Genomic DNA, 16,383 nt, shown 5'->3' with positions numbered 1-16,383 from the left:
GTGCCCGGCCCGCCGCAGGGACAGGCCCGGCGGCCTCGGCCCGGCCCTGGCGTGGCCTTGCGGCGGGCGGGAGCTCCGGGACCGAGTGCCAGCAGCGCCCCCAGGGCCGGGGCGGACGAGGGCCCCGAGAGCCGCCTCCGTCGGAGCGAGAGGTGCGGCCGCCGCGGCCACCTGCACACACGGGGAACAGTTATTTGACTCCCCCGGCCTGGGGTCCAGCTCGCTGTGGTCACATGGGTGCAGACGAGCGTGCACCTGAACCTCGGGCATCATCTGGGGTGCGGCCTCCGCTTTGACCTGGGGACAGACAGCAGAGACACCTGTCTGCAAGGTGAGGTGCCCCACCTGGGCACCCAAGACCCGGAGTCCCCATCCTGGAAGGATGTTGGGCGTGTTAAGGAGCACCCCAAGGGACCCAGCACAAGTGAGGCTCAGGGGCAGGGGCTGGGACAAGAGCCATGGCTCAGGGCCAGGGGATGTCAGATCCTCAGAGACAGACCCCTGAGCATCTTTGTCCTCGTTGTTACCAACGCATAACTCTTCCTAAATTATCAGCCTTTCTCACCCTTAAGGATGTGACCCTTCTGTTCCTGCCGCTCAGCAGCCTCTTCAGCAGGGCACAGAGGAAGGGCACAGGAGGGCAAAATGGCTGTTGCCCCTTCTCTGCTCCCCACCCCCACCCAGGAGCCAGTGCCCCCTCAGATGTCTGCCTGGAAAGCAGACAGCAGGCCAGCGCCTCATGGGGGCCTTTGTGTCTGGTGGTTCCTCCTCAGTATAATCTCATTGTCCATTTCTCGACAGCTGGCCGGATCTCATCTGGTTTTAACAGGGCTAGAAAATCTTATCAGCTGCACCAGAAAAGCCTTAGAAAAGTTAGGAAATAAGCTCTGTGGAAGCCTAGACCCACTGAAAAACTCAGTGTACTCAGGTTAGTTACAGGAGACGGGCGACACCTTTCTTGCTCACGGGAAATTGTTTGGGGACTTGGAGATAATGTGCCATGCTCAGGATATTTAAATGGGACCTCTGAGAGATGGAGCCTTTGCTGGGACCTAGGCACCAAGACCCGTGCGTAGCAGTTGACATGGCAGTTCCTGGTTCATTTGAGCCTGGAATCATCTTCTGGAGTCCGCATTTGTCACTCCTTCCTTCTGGCTTTTAGGCCGCGCTCCTGATGTATGCCTCTCTTTGGCTGGTGGGCTTTCCCCACCTCTGGCTGGAATAGTGCGCTGAGGTACCAGGGATTGAGAATTAGACCTCAGCGTCAGCCTTGGCTTTCCTACTTACTGTGTGTTCTTGGGCCAATGAATGAACTTTTCTGAGCCTCGGTTCCCTCATCTGTAGAGTGAAGCTAGTGCTAGCATCTACTGCATAGGATTATGATGAGAAGTCAATGAAATACAAGAGAAGTGCTTAGCTCTGTGCCTGCCGCAGGGCAAGTGGTCAGTAAAAGTTAGTGGCTATTATTAAGGGCTTGTTAACTGATTAATCAGAAGGGTAGCTGCTGCTTTTTTTTTTTTTTTTTTTTTTTTAGAGTGCCTTTCTGTTTGTGGTTAATATTTAGCTCTTCTCAGGGCAACTGGGAAGGGATGGTGGAGTAGAGAGAACACTGGGCTTGGGGCCTAGATTTGAATCTCAGTCTACCCCCTTGGAACCCAGGTGACCCTAGGCAAGTCACAGAACCTGTTGGAACCTTCCTGAATCCCCATTTCCTTATTTATAAAAGTGGCTTAACAATAAAACCTGCCCAGCTCGTGTGAGCTCGTGTGTGTGAACATGCGTGGCACTGCAGAAGCTGAGGGTTCTCACTAAATTTAAGTGGGATACAGCGGCAGATCCTGGTTTTGTGTGTCCGTGGTTTAGACAATTGGTGTGTGTGGCAGGGGCTGTAAGAAAAAGAATACAAAAATATCTTGTGGGTTTTTTTTTTTTTTTTTTTTTACAAAACCTCAGGACCATGTGAACACATTGCTGGCTCCCCTCTCACGGCCTTGGAAGGGCTTGGGGGAGGTCCAAGCTTAATCTCCATGAGTTTCATGGCAGATCTGCTTCTGGGGGCCTGCTTCAGAATCCCGGTGGCCTAGGCCCTCTGCCTGAGCAGGTTGGAAGTGCTCCATCCTTCATGCTCAAAGAGTGACATCCTTGCCACACTGGAAAGTAATGATGGTGTTGGAGTCAAGCATGGGAAATGTGAAAGGTGCTATTATGATGGTGAAGATAACAAATGACTACGTGACTGGATGTGGTGGGCTGAGAACTCTGTATTTAGGTGGCTGCGGTTGAGTGAGCAAAGTGTCCTTTGCTGGTTGGGTTGTGGGAGGGGAGGCCTGGGTTCCTTGAATGAGCTGCCGCTCCCCAGGCTGTTCTCACTCTCTCTGAGGCCCTCCCTGGCCAACCTTTCACTGGCCCCACAGGCTCTCCTTGGCCTTCCGCTCGCTGGGCTGCCCCTGGGAATTGTGGTTTCCCTGAGTTGTCTGCACTGTTTGCAGTGAGGCCTCAGATCTCCTCTCCCCAGCTGCCTGGGAGGCAGAACCACTGCGGCGTGTGCTTGACATTACCTCCCTTGTTGGGGACATCCTGTGGGCATGGGTTTGGTTTACTTGACACGCTTCTGGCGTGATGCAGAGCTTGTCCAGGCTGAAATGTGAGAGGCCCGTGGGCCTGGAGCCCTGGGCTTGCACACTCAGCTCTGTAGCTCACACTCCCCTGAGGACCGGAGGGCCATCTTGTTGGGCCTGTGGCTAGCATCAACATGAGATTGTCCTACACGCACATATACACACACAGGCTTTTTTTTTTTTTTAAACAGATACTGATCAGCAAAGCAAATGTTCAAAAGAATATTCGTCGGTCCTTTAGAAGAGAAAAATAAACAAATTCTTAAGGAGCTAAATAACCCTAGGATGTTTATGAAAATGCAGATTCCAGGGCCTCAAACTCCAACCTTGGATCAGACTATCTGGGGAAGAAGACCCAGGATCTACATGTTTAGCAGGAGTCTTGGGTTGTACTCAACTTGAGAACCACAATGGCAGACGCTTTTTTTTTACATTGTAAAATACACATGACATAAAATTTACCATCCTAAATAATCATTTCTAAGTGTACAGATTGGTGATGTTAAGTGCATTCATATTGTTGTGCAGCTAATCTCTGGGACTTTTTCATCTTGCAAAACTGCAACTGTGTTCATTAGACAGCTCCCATTCCCCCTCCCCCAGCCTCTGGCAACCACCGTTCTTTTTTCTGTTTCTGTGAATTTGACCACTCCAGGTACGTCATATAAGTGGAATCGTATCTTTTTTGTCTTTTTGTGACTGGCTTATTTCACTTAGCCTAATGTCTTCAAGGTCCGTCCACATTGTAGCATGTGTCAGACCTTGCTTCCTTTTTAAGGCTGAATAATACCCCATTGTATGTATCGACCACATTTTGCTTTGGCCATTCTTCTGTCTTCAGACACTTGGGTTGCTTCCACCTTTTGGCTGTTACAAATAATGCTGCTATGCACATGAATGTACGGATATCTCTTTGAGACCCCGTTTTCAATTCTTTCGGGTCTATACCCAGAAGTGGAATTGCCAGGTCATATGGCAATTCTAGTTTTAATTTTTTGAGGAATCACCATACCGTTTTCCATAGCAGCTGCATTTTCATTTCCACCAACTGTGGACCAGGCTTCCATTTTTTCCACGTTCTCACTAACACTAATTTTCTGGGTTTGTTTTTTTTTTTTCGGTAGTAGCCATCCTAATGGGTATGAGGTGATATCTCATCGTGGTTTTGGTTTGCATTTCCCTGATGATTAGTGATGTTGAGCATCTTTTCATATGCTTCTTGACCAGTGGTCTATCGTCTTTGGAGAAATGTTTATTCAAGTCCTTTGCCTGTTTTTTCATCCAGTTATTTATTTTTTTATTGTTGAGTTTCATTTATTTATAGATTTGTATTTTAAGCCCTTATCAGATGCATGATTTGCAAACATTTTCTCCCATGCCGTAGACTGCCTTTTTTACTCTGTTGATTGTGTCTTTTGATGCAAGTTCTACATGTTCTTTATACACATTATAACCCTGTAGAGACAATAGTATCTATTATTCCAACATTATAGGCATGGAAACTTAGGCCCAGTTTAGTTAACTTGCCTGGGGTCACACAGCTGGAAGTTACTGTCAGAGCTGGGATTCAAGCTCGGCTCCCTCTGACCCCAAAGCTTGCACCCTTTCCATTCCTCTGCTTTGCCTTCCATTCCCCCTGCTAAGGTACTAGCATAAGGAGGCCCCGTGGGGGTGTGCAGGAAGTGGTGTTGGTTTGAGAGGCGCTCAGTTGCAGGAGAGGAAATATGAGCAGAAGACTTGGGAATCTCTTCTTTCGGACCACTGGGGTGCTCCTTCCTGTAGATCTGCTTTGTTGCTGAGACCCCAGAAATAGCAGAGGAGTGCAGACAGGTTTTTAACTGTCTCGTTTGTTTGTTTGTCTAAGCATTTCGTAAGCCCGTTTCTGAGACCATCTGCTTTCTCGCCGTTCCTCCAGCCGTCCGTGTGTGTTCATACCCCTGTGTCTTCGGTGGTGCCATGTCCTCTGCCTGCAATACCCTCCCCACTCTGCTCCCTCCATCATCAGGGAGGTCAGCTCAAGTGGCAATCTCCCTGACTCACCAGGCAGAAGGAAGTGTCCCCTCACTTGCAGTGCCTTTCTTTTGGGATATCTCCTCCAGCCTGCAGGCTCCATGGGTGGTGGCCGTGTCTTATTTGTCCCTGTATCACCCAGCACAGTGGCACTTCCCTGGGTTGTGTGTTATCAGTCTCAGCCCCAACCCAGACCCAGGAAATCAGAACCCCGGGTTGGAATGGGCAGCTGTGGTTTTTACAAGCTCCTCAGGGGCGTCAGCTGTGCAGCCAGCCTGGGGACCCATGGACCCCGCCAGGCCCTCAGTCAACCTGTTTGGACTGAGTCAGACTCGCTTCCGAAACTGCTGGGAGAGCTGCAGCGCCCCACCCCCCCTCCTCTGCAGATGGCTCATGCCTGGAGTGGTGGTGTTTGTCCTGCGTGGGGCGTGAGTGATCCCAGTGTGGGGCTCTCACTGGAGGGGACCTGGCAGGTGCACTGTCACCATTGCCTCTGCTGCTTTATATGCCCTCCTTAAACCAATGGAACACTGGAAATTTTGAGAGGATGGAAAGAACTTCATTCGTTCCTCCTTCCTTCCTTCCTTCCACCCTTCCATCCATCTACCCATAGTCCATTTATTGAGTACCTACTGTGAGCTAGGCACTGAGGTGGACATAACACCTTTGAAGAACTTATTTTCTGCTAGGGACAGTGTGTTATAACCTGAGAGGCAAGGCTGCGTGCACGTGTGTGTGCACGCATGCGCGTATGCAAATGTATGTGCTGAGACCATGTCTTTGGACGTTAGAATTCTGGTGACAGCACCTGTTGGCTGGGCAATTGAGGAAGGTTTGGGTAGAATGGGAAATGTGACCTAGGTGTTGAATAGTGGGTGGGTGTCGTAGGAGAGGAACTGGGTGCTCTCGGCTGACGTGTGATGGGGAGGGAGAGCCTAGAGGACTCCTTCGAGGCTGTTGTCCATGGATGATTACCTTCAGGTTCATTCCGTTCATTCAGTCACTCATTCATCAAACTCCCAGTGAGTACCTACTATCTTGTACTCAAAGTTCAGACTAGGGACCAGCTGCTTCACCCTCTCCTGGAGCTTGTTAGAAATGCAGCTTCTTAGAAATGCAGCTTCTTGGTCCCCATCCTAGACCTGTTGAATCAGTGTTGCTGGGCTCAAGAATCTCTGTTTTAAAATTCTCCAGGTGACTCCTGTGGTAGACTTGGAGAACTCCGCTCCAGAATGTAGGATTCTCCATCTTCATCACTGCATACGCTCCCTCAATGCTTAGCACAAAGGCTCTCTATAAATGTTTGTGGACTGACTGTTGCGTGCCAGATCCTGTTAGGTGCTGGGAATGTGGGAGGATGGCAAGGTCTGCTGGGTATGAGGTATTATTAGGACGCGCCAGTGACAATAGCTAGCAGGACACTAGATACACACTTCTGAGTCTCAGGAGAAAAGTCTTTGGAGGTACTTCGGAAATTGTCAGCCAACAGGTGCAATGCTTAGGTGACCAAATGTATGAAAAGAAACTCTCAAGATCTGTTGAAAGTCAGGGAGGGGAGTGACGGTAATGGGGCCTGCCTGGCTGACCTGAGGCCAGGTGTTCTAGTGATCCTGGCCTGGCAGCGCATTTGCCCAGTGTTGAGGAGACATGTGGACATTTTTATTCTGCAGACACTGTGGCCATCAGGTCAAGGGCGTGACTCATCTTATGTCCCTGCACTTCAAGAGGCTGTTGCTCCTGGAGCCTCCTGGGGGGGTTTCATTTGTAGGCCTCTGCCTTCTGTTGGGATCTTCCTTCTTCCTGCTCTCCGGGGGGACAATATGGCCCCAAGACCTGACGGGAATGGGCAGGGATGACGCTCATTTGCGGTGACCGTGGGCAAGTCTGGATGGGACTCGTGTGCAGGAGGACGCCCCTCCCCCGGCACCAGCTTCCCTGCTTTTGCAGTCGGGCCTGTTAAGGGCAGGGCTTGGGCCCCAGCAGTGCTGCAGAACTTGATCCCGGCTTTATTTTTGGAGAGTGAATTCCGGGATCTAGCCCTGCACTGTACAGGCTGCAACCTGACCCCAGGCCTGCCTCATGTGGTTGATGGAAAAGGTTTGGTCATCAAATGGTTAATATAAATCGAAGCGTAGGTCAGATTGACTGGATGCGTTTATACACCAGATTCTTCTTGTAGAAGTAACAGACCTTTACTGGGGAAAAGGAAATGCTCACCATTGTTAGTTCCCTAGCTGGAAAATTCTTTGTGATCTAGGAGAGCTTAGAAAAATATTTGCTTTAGCTCCCCACTGTCTTAGCAGCCTTCCCGGCAGCCTGTGGCCTGCGGCCACCTGACCGGACTCAACAGCATTTGTCCGAGTGAGTTGACTTCTGACTGGTCACCAGGTAAACTGACTAGACCAAAGATCAGGAGGCGCTAGGATCCTGTCCTGAGGTTCCACAGGGGACAGAGCTTGTGCGCTGTCTCCCACGGGTGGCCTTGAGAGCCGGCTGGCCGCTCTCCTGGGTGCTGCATGGACCCTGGCCTTAGCTCGCAGCCTCCAGAGGAGGTAGATCTCTGCACCTTGCTGCTTGGAAGTGGCCTGGTTTGTGTGTTTGTGTGTCGTGGAGTGCCTTGCTGAAGCCTGGCCAGGGGCTCCCTCCTGTGGGGACGGGCAGTGTCCTGTCCCCTGCTTGAGATTTGTCAGCAGAAAGGTGCTGGTAATCATGGGGCAACCGAGCAGGGCATGGATTCGTGCAGATCTCCACTGCCACTGGGAGGCGGGCAGAGAACTGCCCCGGACGGCCACCGCAGCATCTTTTACTGGGGGACAGCCCGTTCTCAGGGGTGGCCCTGCTCTGGTGCCGTTTCCCGGGGCGAGTGAAATATTTACCCACTTGCTTCCCCAGCCCTGCAAGCTGGTAGATGTGGCCAGACAGTCATTGCCTTTTGTGCCCTTGACTTTGGATTTCAAACAAGCTGATTGCCAGTTCATCCTTCTCTGGGGACTTAATCAACCCACTGGTTTTGTCATTTCAATTACAGTAGCCCAATTTAAACCCCCACTCCCCCCTTGAAATTACTCTCCTCGCAAGTTGTGTGCAAGTCTCGCCTTCAGCCCTGGTGGGTGGCGCTGGCCCTGCTTCTGAGCCGGGCATTCCTGCCCCGGCAGGGGAGGTGGAGTCTGGGATCCCACTACACCTCCTTTGAAGGGAGTGTCCCCTGCCCCCTGCAGTGGTTGCCCCCCAAAAGCACTTTAAACTGCTCAGCCCACACCCCAGCCAGCCGCTGGAAGGGCCTCCGTGGAGAGAGGTCTGTTAGCTGGGTTTTGATTTCGGTGCAGGAGTTGATAAAACGAGGTAAACCCCAGGCTCAGAGGGCCGGGAAATTAAACAGAGATGATATAAAAGTTCCCCTGAGTTTTCAGCTGTGATACAGTAGCTTAGTTTTCTCCCAGACTGGGGCCGGGAGGCACGCCTTTGATTCTGAAACAATGTTCAGCATCAGTTAAGCCCAGCACTGCTGACTTTTAGGGATTAAGCTCGCTGTTGTAGTAATTCTTTGATCAGCTACCAGGGAGCAGTGCGCTGTCTGTACAAAGGGGCTTTCTAGTTCAAGTTCATGTCTCCGTGAACCTGGGATGACAGCGTTGGTGAGGTGCTGGAGTGCTGGGAGCTGGGCCCCCCTACCCTGCCCCCCAGGCACTGTTTGCAGCATTGCAGGCGGAAGTGGGAAGCGGGCTTTCTCCCACCCAGAGGTGTTTGCCTGGTGCATAGTATGTATTGTGCATGGCATGGAAAAAAACCCTCCTGGTGTGGACAACACACCTCGCCCTAGCTGACTTCAGCTAGCCCCAGTATGTCCATGCAGCACACACACTCTCACTCATGCTCACACACGCTGTCCCGCCTTGCCGAGAAATCCTCTCAGGGGCAGACAGAGGGACGGCTGCCGGGAGTGTGGCTCTGCAGTCCCCAGCCTTGGAAATGATCTGGCAGAGGCTGCACACTCCCGGTAGAGATGGGGATGGGGATTGGGACCAGATGACCTGCAAGGTTGAATTAGGAGGACTAGCTCAAGGTCAGTGTTGCCACTGCACTGCCTCCACCCCAGGAGCAGACGTGACTCCCAGCCTCCACCACCTCCTTCCTTACCTGGGCGTTTACTGAGAACGGACAGAGTTTCAGGCTGGCTCAATCCTGTAATTCTGAGAGATCGCAACATCTGTTATCTTGTCATCTAAAGTACTGGGTCAACTTTTGGCTTCCCTGTAGAGACCCTCCTTCGGGCTATAGCTGGGATGGTAGAAGTTTCCCCAAATTGCCCCCCTCCTCCTCCCGGTGACTTGCAGTTGGTAATGGAGCCCCTGTGTGCTGTCGGTGGCGCTTGCACCGAGCTGTACATCAACCGTTCCCTCCCGTGCAGTGATCGGATCTCCCTCATTAGGCCTAAATTTACCTCCGTCCTACACAAACATGGCCTTAGCTCATTTTTATTGTTGTAAATTATTTATGAGGAAAATGTTGAATCTTGAAACTGAGGTGTGAGGGAAATTAATCCCACGTTACTTTTATCTTTCTGTACTTTTTCCCCCTTGCTTCGCTTATTGGGCCATGGCTAGAGAAAGAAGAGCTCTGACATTTTAAAATATAATTAGCGTCGAAGCCACTTTCTCGATCGGGCATCCAGTGGGGTGTTGGTCTCTCTCTGTGCGGTGTCGTGGAAAGCAGACCGGACTGGAGAGGGAGGCTGGAGGTCTTGTTCGGCTCTGCCGTCTGCCAGCTGCATGATGTCTGAGAACTCCGGGCAAAATGTGTTTTCTCCTGCAAAATGGGGATAATAGGACCCAGCCACCTCCCAGGTTTGGTGTGAGCATCAGTGGAGACGGAGCCTGAGGAGCTCTTTGAGAATTGCAAAGCGCTGTACGAACGCCCCGGAGGTGTGTTAGTGTGTTTTGCGTACAGTTAGGATTTTGAGATAGAGGAGGATGCTGGCTGAGGAGCTGCGGGGGATGAAACCCAGAGTTGTTACAAGCAGGCCTTGGTGTTTTCTGTTTTAGTCTTGCCTTGCCTCTTGCCAGACAGGTTGATGTTGGTCTTCCACACCCTGCTCTCACCCTCCCCTCCCCGGGCAGATTTGCTCTGCAGGCCCACATTAATGGCCTCTTCTCCCCCTCACAGAGGCCTGGCCTGTGACCCTGGGCGCCTGAGTACCCGGTGGTGCCATCCCTTCTGGCTCGAGGCTCCATGCAGCCCGGGAAACGTGGAGTGCTAGTTAATAAATGGCCTTTTGTTAGGAAGGTCAATTGAAGTGACGGTCGAGACGCTGTTAAAAGTAATTTGCAGTCAGAAAATATGTAATTCAGGGCAAGCTGCTTTGAGTGATTGCCTCTGCCATGGATATCTTGGGCGTTTCTCATTAAAAGCTTCCTTTGCTGGTGGTGGTGCTTCCTCCACCGCAGAGCCGGCCCAGGCCCCTGCGCAGCGAGGAGTCATTTGTCTGTATTTCACAAAGGCTGCCTGGATCCCCAGGGTACTGCAGCTGGGGGGGAAGGCAAGAAGAAGGCGTGCATCCGAGATGCTCCGTGCCCGATGCTCTGCTCCGCGCATCCTCCCATCCTGCAGGCTGGGCTGTGACCATGCACGCAGGGGCACAGGCCGCAGGCTCCTTTGTCTGCCTCAGCAGGAGGCAGCCTGCAGCCATCTTGGAACCTGCTGCAGGGCTGTCTCTCTGGTGCATTCTGGGAGCAGCGCTGTTTCTTTAAGAGCAAATTTACCCCACTGCACTGGATAGCGTGCTTCAGAGCAAAAGAGAGCCATTGTCATCAGTTCCTCGTGGAGGATACGGTGACCCGAGACATGAATCCATCAAGAAATAAAATATTTCTTGTTTATTCCCATGCTTGCCTCCTCTCCCTCTCTTAGATAGTAGAGGCAGTACTATCTTAATAAAAAAAAAACCTTACCTCGCATGTTCTTTATTAAATTCACAGCGTGATATTTTAGCACTGGCAGAATTCGTGCATTCTGTTAATGAGTTGTTAATTGCAAAGCGTTTTGGTAACCAACAGCAGGTAACGCTATTTTGCAAACTGCAGCAGTGTTGTTTTCATGTTACCAATAATATGGGATTCTCCAGCGTGAAGATACTTTTTGGTCCGTTTTTGTTTTGGATTAGGCTGGTGCACATATTTATTGCTAAACATTCTTTCTTGGGGGCCTACCTGTGTATTTATTCAATAAGTATTTACTTAATGCCTACTGTGGGCAGGAAGCGTGAAGCACTGTGCTTTATGCAGATAAACCTGCCTGGCAAATGAAATTTGAAAACAGAAGTTGATGCAGTGGTCTGGCCTGGTACCCTACCCCCTGCTCTGGGCTTCTAGAACCTTATTTTCAGTATAATCAAGTAAAGCGTAACTTAGTTTGGCTTTTGTGTTAAACAGAAGCTAAGCCTGCGGCTGCTGCCAGGCACTTCCCAGCCTGGATTGAGGACTTGGCACCCTTGCATTGATGAGTCTGTTTCCGGAGCCTTCTGTAGGTTCCGAGGATGCTGATTACGGGGGTAACTTGCACACAGCATTCTGATGGTTCCTGTTTAGGAGGCTGCAGTCATTTTTAATAGCCTCTGCCTTTTCTGATTCTGGGCTGAGAATTAAGAATGCTCTTCCTGCCTGCTTAGTTAGGCAGGGTGTTTGGTTTGCTTTAGAAGTGGGAACCAGCCTTGAGAGATCTGGCAGATCTGCAGCCAGTGGAATTTAATTGCTGCAGAAGGAGGTGGAATTTAACTTGCTCTTTTTCACTGCTTGTCCTTTTAAAAGTACTAAAAGTCATTTACATAAGGTGTTACCTTTTTCATTTGCTTTCTGGTGCACTGCCACTCGAGCTGCGCGGACCCGGTGCTCTCCATATTCTGCTTGTCTCCTCTGGTCACATCAAGAGGCAGTCAACAGCAGAATAATAATTCCAGTTCCCCTCCCTTTCTCTCCAAGTGCCCAGCAAGAATTATGGTCATTGTTAGTGTTGAGCTTTGAGTAAGTGCCCATATGACCTGCGGGATTAAACACAACAAAGGGATCTGCCGGTCCTCTGCCCGCCAGGCTAATCTGCTTTTGCGGAGCGCCTACTGTGCGCCAGGGGCCTCTCCGGGGCCTCCGTTTATGCGACTGCTATTTCTCACTGCAGCTCTGCAAGTCAGTATCATGACCTCTTCTTGCTCAAAGTCATGGATCCTGGACTACACACCCTTCTTTTGCCTCCGTGCCCAGAACACTTTTGTGTTTTCGAAGCTCTGCCTAATGAGTAGTCCACCCTTGGTTGTAACAGAGGCTGTGGATTTGGAAGTCTGCTCTTCCATAAGGGGATATTGTAAGAGAGAGATGAAAAGTGTCGTTAGACGCCGTGTCTGATTTATCCTCAGCGAAGCTACTGGTGTGTGTTAAGAAGTCAGGCACCAGGACAGGAGAGTTGAGAATGGTTTGCTTTTGGGTTTGAGTCAAAATCACCTCCTCCAAGCCGGGGCAAGCCCTCATTCACTACGTTAGCTCAGTGTTCAAAGCTAACTTGTGAAGAGCAGGGGCCAGAGATGATCCGAGTTCTTGACCTGAGGAAAGAGTCAGGTAAGGCCGGGGCTCCCTTAGCCAGTTCAGGTATGCGGACTTAGCTCAGGATGTTTGCCCCAGGATTCTGGTTCTAACTGTTTGAAACTTTGTGTCATTCGCTTTAAACCCTCAGTTTGAATTTTGTGCTTTCTTCTTCCTTTTCGGAACCAGGACCAATCCACCATGCCCGAAGTCAAGGACCTTTCAGAATCCTTGCCAGAGACGTCGATGGATCCCATCACGGGAGTGGGGGTGGTGGCTTCTCGGAACCGAGCCCCGACGGGCTACGATGTAGTAAGTCAAGATTCACTGACTCAACAAATACTTACCGCCTGTGTTCAAGACTCTCTGAGCCTTGTCTGTAAGATGTGCTTCTTCCCTCCGGGAGCTTAAAAAGGGAGGAAAGTATCACCGATGGGAAGGCGTAGGGAGTGTCCTGGTTTGGGAGTCAGAAGACCTGAGCCCATCTGGGCTGCTTCCTGGCCTTGGCCGTGGCTGAGTCACTTGACCTCTGTGATGCCCATTTTCACCTTCTGTAAAATTAAGTTGGATCAGTTGATTTCCAAAGGCACTTCTAGTTGTGATGTTTCATGAAAAGAATCCAAGAGTCTGAAAGACCCTCGGAGGTTGTCACAGACTGTCCTACACGTATAAATGTCATAAAGGTATTGCCATACGTTTGTATAGCTCTTTACAGTTCACAGAGCGGTCTCCAGCCCGTGGACTCATTTCGCTCTCACAGGCCCCTGGAAGGCTGAGAGGGCAAGTAGCTTTATTTCCACTCAGCTGATTAGCAGCCCCCGAGCTCCGAGAAGGCCAGTGCCGGGTTCCCAGTCCTTGGGAGTGGTGAATCAGGGCCAGAGCCCTCCCAAGTTCAGTGCTCTGACCGGGCGCACCCCACAGTGTAGCACAGAACTCGCCGTGCTTTTCAGCAGACTTCCGTGGGGGGTTCAACAGTGCTGATGGCTGGGATGGGTTATTGTGTTGTTTCAATAGATAAATTCCTATTTGGGTGGAGCTTAAAGAGTGCACGGTAACATCAGGACGGTTTAGTTAACAGAGGCTGCGTCCTGTATTCCAAGATTCTAAGGTGGTCTGATTTTCCTTTCCTCATTTTGTTTATTGTTTTACTCTTGTTCATGGAAAATGCGTACCAAGAATACATAAGAATTAAAGAACGTGCGTCTCATTAATAGCATTGAAAGCCTGCCACAGTGATTAGATTGGTGTATCTGATGTTGCAGGCATGGGAGGGATGCAGTGCCTGGTCCAGAAGCAGCCCTAGGGCAGGGTTTCTTCACCTTGGCACTATTGACATTTTGGGCCAGATAATCAGATAATTTTGTGTTGTGGGGTTATCCTGCGCATGGTAGGATATTCAACCGCATCCCTGGCCTCCATCTACTAGATGCCAGTAGCACCAACCCTCCAGTTGTGACAACCAAAAATGTGTGCAGACATTGCCGGATGTCTGCAGGCAGAGGGGGTGGGCGGGCAAAGTCAGCCCCCATTGAGAACGCCGCCGTAAAGGCAGCTGCATGTCGGGTCAGCCCGTGCTGGGTCCTGGCTGAGGGAAGAGAAGCCGGTTAAAATGCTCCACATCACTTCCCCAACTGTTTGAACATTTATAAACATTTTAAAAGTGAAAGAACGAGGGGATCTTTTTTGACAAAGATTTGAGTCTTACCTGCTGCCTGACTTCAAAGCCCTGTTTGAATGTATAACTTGCCATAAAACAGAATCATTAGATATGGCTCTGTGCCATAAAACTCTTGGGGAAGCTAGTAAAAATGTTCCTGATTTGAGAAGCCAAAGTATCTTTTGATGAATTAGATATGAAGCAGCTAGCCGTGAATCAGGGCAGGGACTCAGTGCTGCCGTCCCTGGAGGACCGGCTCAGGGTTGCTCTCCCCGGAGGGCTCGCGTGGGGGCTCACACCAGCCCATGGGCCTCCCCGTTTTCTTGCTGTTCTCTTCGGCCGGTCTGCGTCTTTAATGTTCTGCTGGTACCTTGGGGGTCATCTTGGATGCGTGGCTAGTGGGCGGCACGTGGCCTCTGCTAGTCTGGTTTTCTGAAAGTCTTGGTGAGTGTGACAGGAGCAGAATCTATCCCTATCATTTTCTCCTAACATCTAGCTCAGGGCAGAAGAGCGCGGTGTCAAATGAGTAAAATTAATAAGCACATTTCATGATTATACCGTCCTGTGCATTACAGTGAAAGGTGAGCAGGGCAAGAGGCTCCAGGGGTCAGCCTGGCAATTACCCAGCCTCGGCACGCCGAGATGGAGAGTGTCCGAGCTCCCTCTCCTAGCCCTTTCAGGGAGAGAGGTGGGGGTCCTCTCTTTGTTCTGGCCGCTGGACTGTTCTCAGATAAGCGTCCGGTTCCCCAGAGGTCTGACCCCGAGTTCAAGGGGAACAGAGGGAGGCCAGGGGGAGGAGAGGCGCTCCCCACTCCTTGTATCCGGAGTTTCGTATGAAGTCAGCATCCAAACCGAGATGTAAGGCCTTTTATGGTGGCTGCAGAGATGCTGAGACAGAACTGCAGTGGCCGAGGAAGCCCTGCTGAGGACTGTGGGGAGCCCTCGCTCTGCCTGTCATATCTGTGGTAGGATGAATCCTTCCTGGGAGGAGAATACGTTAAGTACTGTGACCACGCAGCCCCGAGAGTTAGGGACCAGATGGACTGCCGACCCTGGGTAGCACAGCCGCTTTCAAATGAGCACAGTCCTGTTGCTGCTTGAAGTAAAAGATGCCAAATGTATGTTTCTAAAAATTTAATCTCACAGCTTCTCCGCAGGTCAGGGGAAGCTTCTCAGGCTAGGGGGCTGGGGATTATTTGTTAAACTGCCCAATTTATCCTCCCTGTTTTTGCAGTCCTCTCTGAAGTAGCCTCGCCTTTCTGTTCTGCAGCCAGACTCTTAGATCTTAGAGTGACTGATGCTCGTCTCTGCTGTCAGAGGGCAGGTGGGTGGGTCTCGTGTGTCCTTGTGACACCACGGTACCTGGCGTAATGACTCTGTGTTCCAGATGCGGCGTTTGCCGAAGGTAGTACGTGCTGTCTTATCATATGTGGATGGTCAGTTTTCAACGAATTGTAATTCCGTAGAAGCACTTCGTGCTAAAGCTCCTCTGCACAGAGTTAACTTTTGATTTCCAAGTTACCCTGGGATGGTGCAGCGTCTGGGACCGTCAAGTTGAACGCTTCTCATCACCAGTGTTGGGTGTATTTCTGTGTATTTCCAGTGAAATACATCCTACCTTTTACCTACATTATTTTGCCTTGCTAAATGAGTGTTTACAACTCAGAGGCTAAAGCCACAGCACCGTATTTATGAGATGACTCATTCCTTCCAAAAAGGAAATGTCTTCCTTTGATAATATACTTTCACATGATTACACAGTGTTTTTTGCAAAAACAAATAAAACAAGAAGCCAACAATACAGAGAAAGAATAATCAAACACTCCAGAGTATTTTAATCTTAAATTATTTATTCATCCAACCTTTTTTTGAGTACCTACTATGTGCCAGCTAGGAGCGGGGGATATGGTGGTGAGCAAAAGCATGCAGTGTTCCTGCCTTCATGAACCTTACAGTCTAAGGGGGGAGAGAGACAATTAAATGATTACACGAATAAGTGGAAAATAAAATTGTGGTAGATGCTTTGAAGGGAAGTCCTGACAGACTGTTTTATCTTTCAGATCTAGCTTTCCAGATCTATCCATTTCTCTTGCTAAATCCTAGATTATGACAGCATGAAGCCCCTCCGGCTCACTCTAGAGATCGCTTCCTTTCTTCCGTCCCCCGAGACCTGCCAGGTGTTGGTCCTCCAGCTTCTCTGGGCCTTTCCCAGGGCACTGCCCCACGAGTGCTTAGGGTTCTTCAGCTCTGGCTTTCTCCCCTGCCACCACACTGTCACTTTTGTGTTGATGACGTCTGTGAGGTCGCCCTTGGTGGAGTCCAGCTCCCTGGCCAACCTGGCAGCGGCTACTCCCCCCTTTCTGGCCTGAGTGGGGATGGACACTGCTTTCCCCTCTACTCCCTTCTTCTGTGGCCTTCTGTGGTTTCCCATGGAACAGCTGAGACCAGAGTTACTTTAATGAGACCTTTCTGGAGCTTTGAGGATAATGGGAACGAGAGCATACAACTCAGAGCATCTTGACGCCTGCTGCTG

The 16,383-nt window shown here is 50.6% G+C and overlaps 1 protein-coding gene across 5 annotated transcripts in view; it reads left to right on the top strand.

Moving 5' to 3' along the window:
• MVB12B (multivesicular body subunit 12B) overlaps nucleotides 1-16,383 on the top strand; it is a 188,909-nt gene that overhangs the window by 4,992 nt on the left and 167,534 nt on the right. For 3 of the 5 annotated variants that reach the window (XM_070518744.1, XM_044778753.2, XM_070518742.1), the window contains exon 2: nucleotides 12,383-12,505. In XM_070518744.1, coding sequence (XP_070374845.1) covers nucleotides 12,383-12,505 — 123 coding nt within the window. Of the gene's footprint in view, nucleotides 1-4; nucleotides 332-12,084; nucleotides 12,230-12,382; nucleotides 12,506-16,383 lie in introns of those variants that run through there. The other 2 variants (XM_014840676.3, XM_070518743.1) reach the window with 2 other exon arrangements.

Source organism: Equus asinus, chromosome 10 (genome assembly GCF_041296235.1).
Source record: "Equus asinus isolate D_3611 breed Donkey chromosome 10, EquAss-T2T_v2, whole genome shotgun sequence".
Taxonomy (NCBI): Eukaryota; Metazoa; Chordata; class Mammalia; order Perissodactyla; family Equidae; genus Equus; species Equus asinus.
Note: the sequence above shows the minus strand (reverse complement) of the source record. Positions and strands in the feature narration are given on the sequence as shown.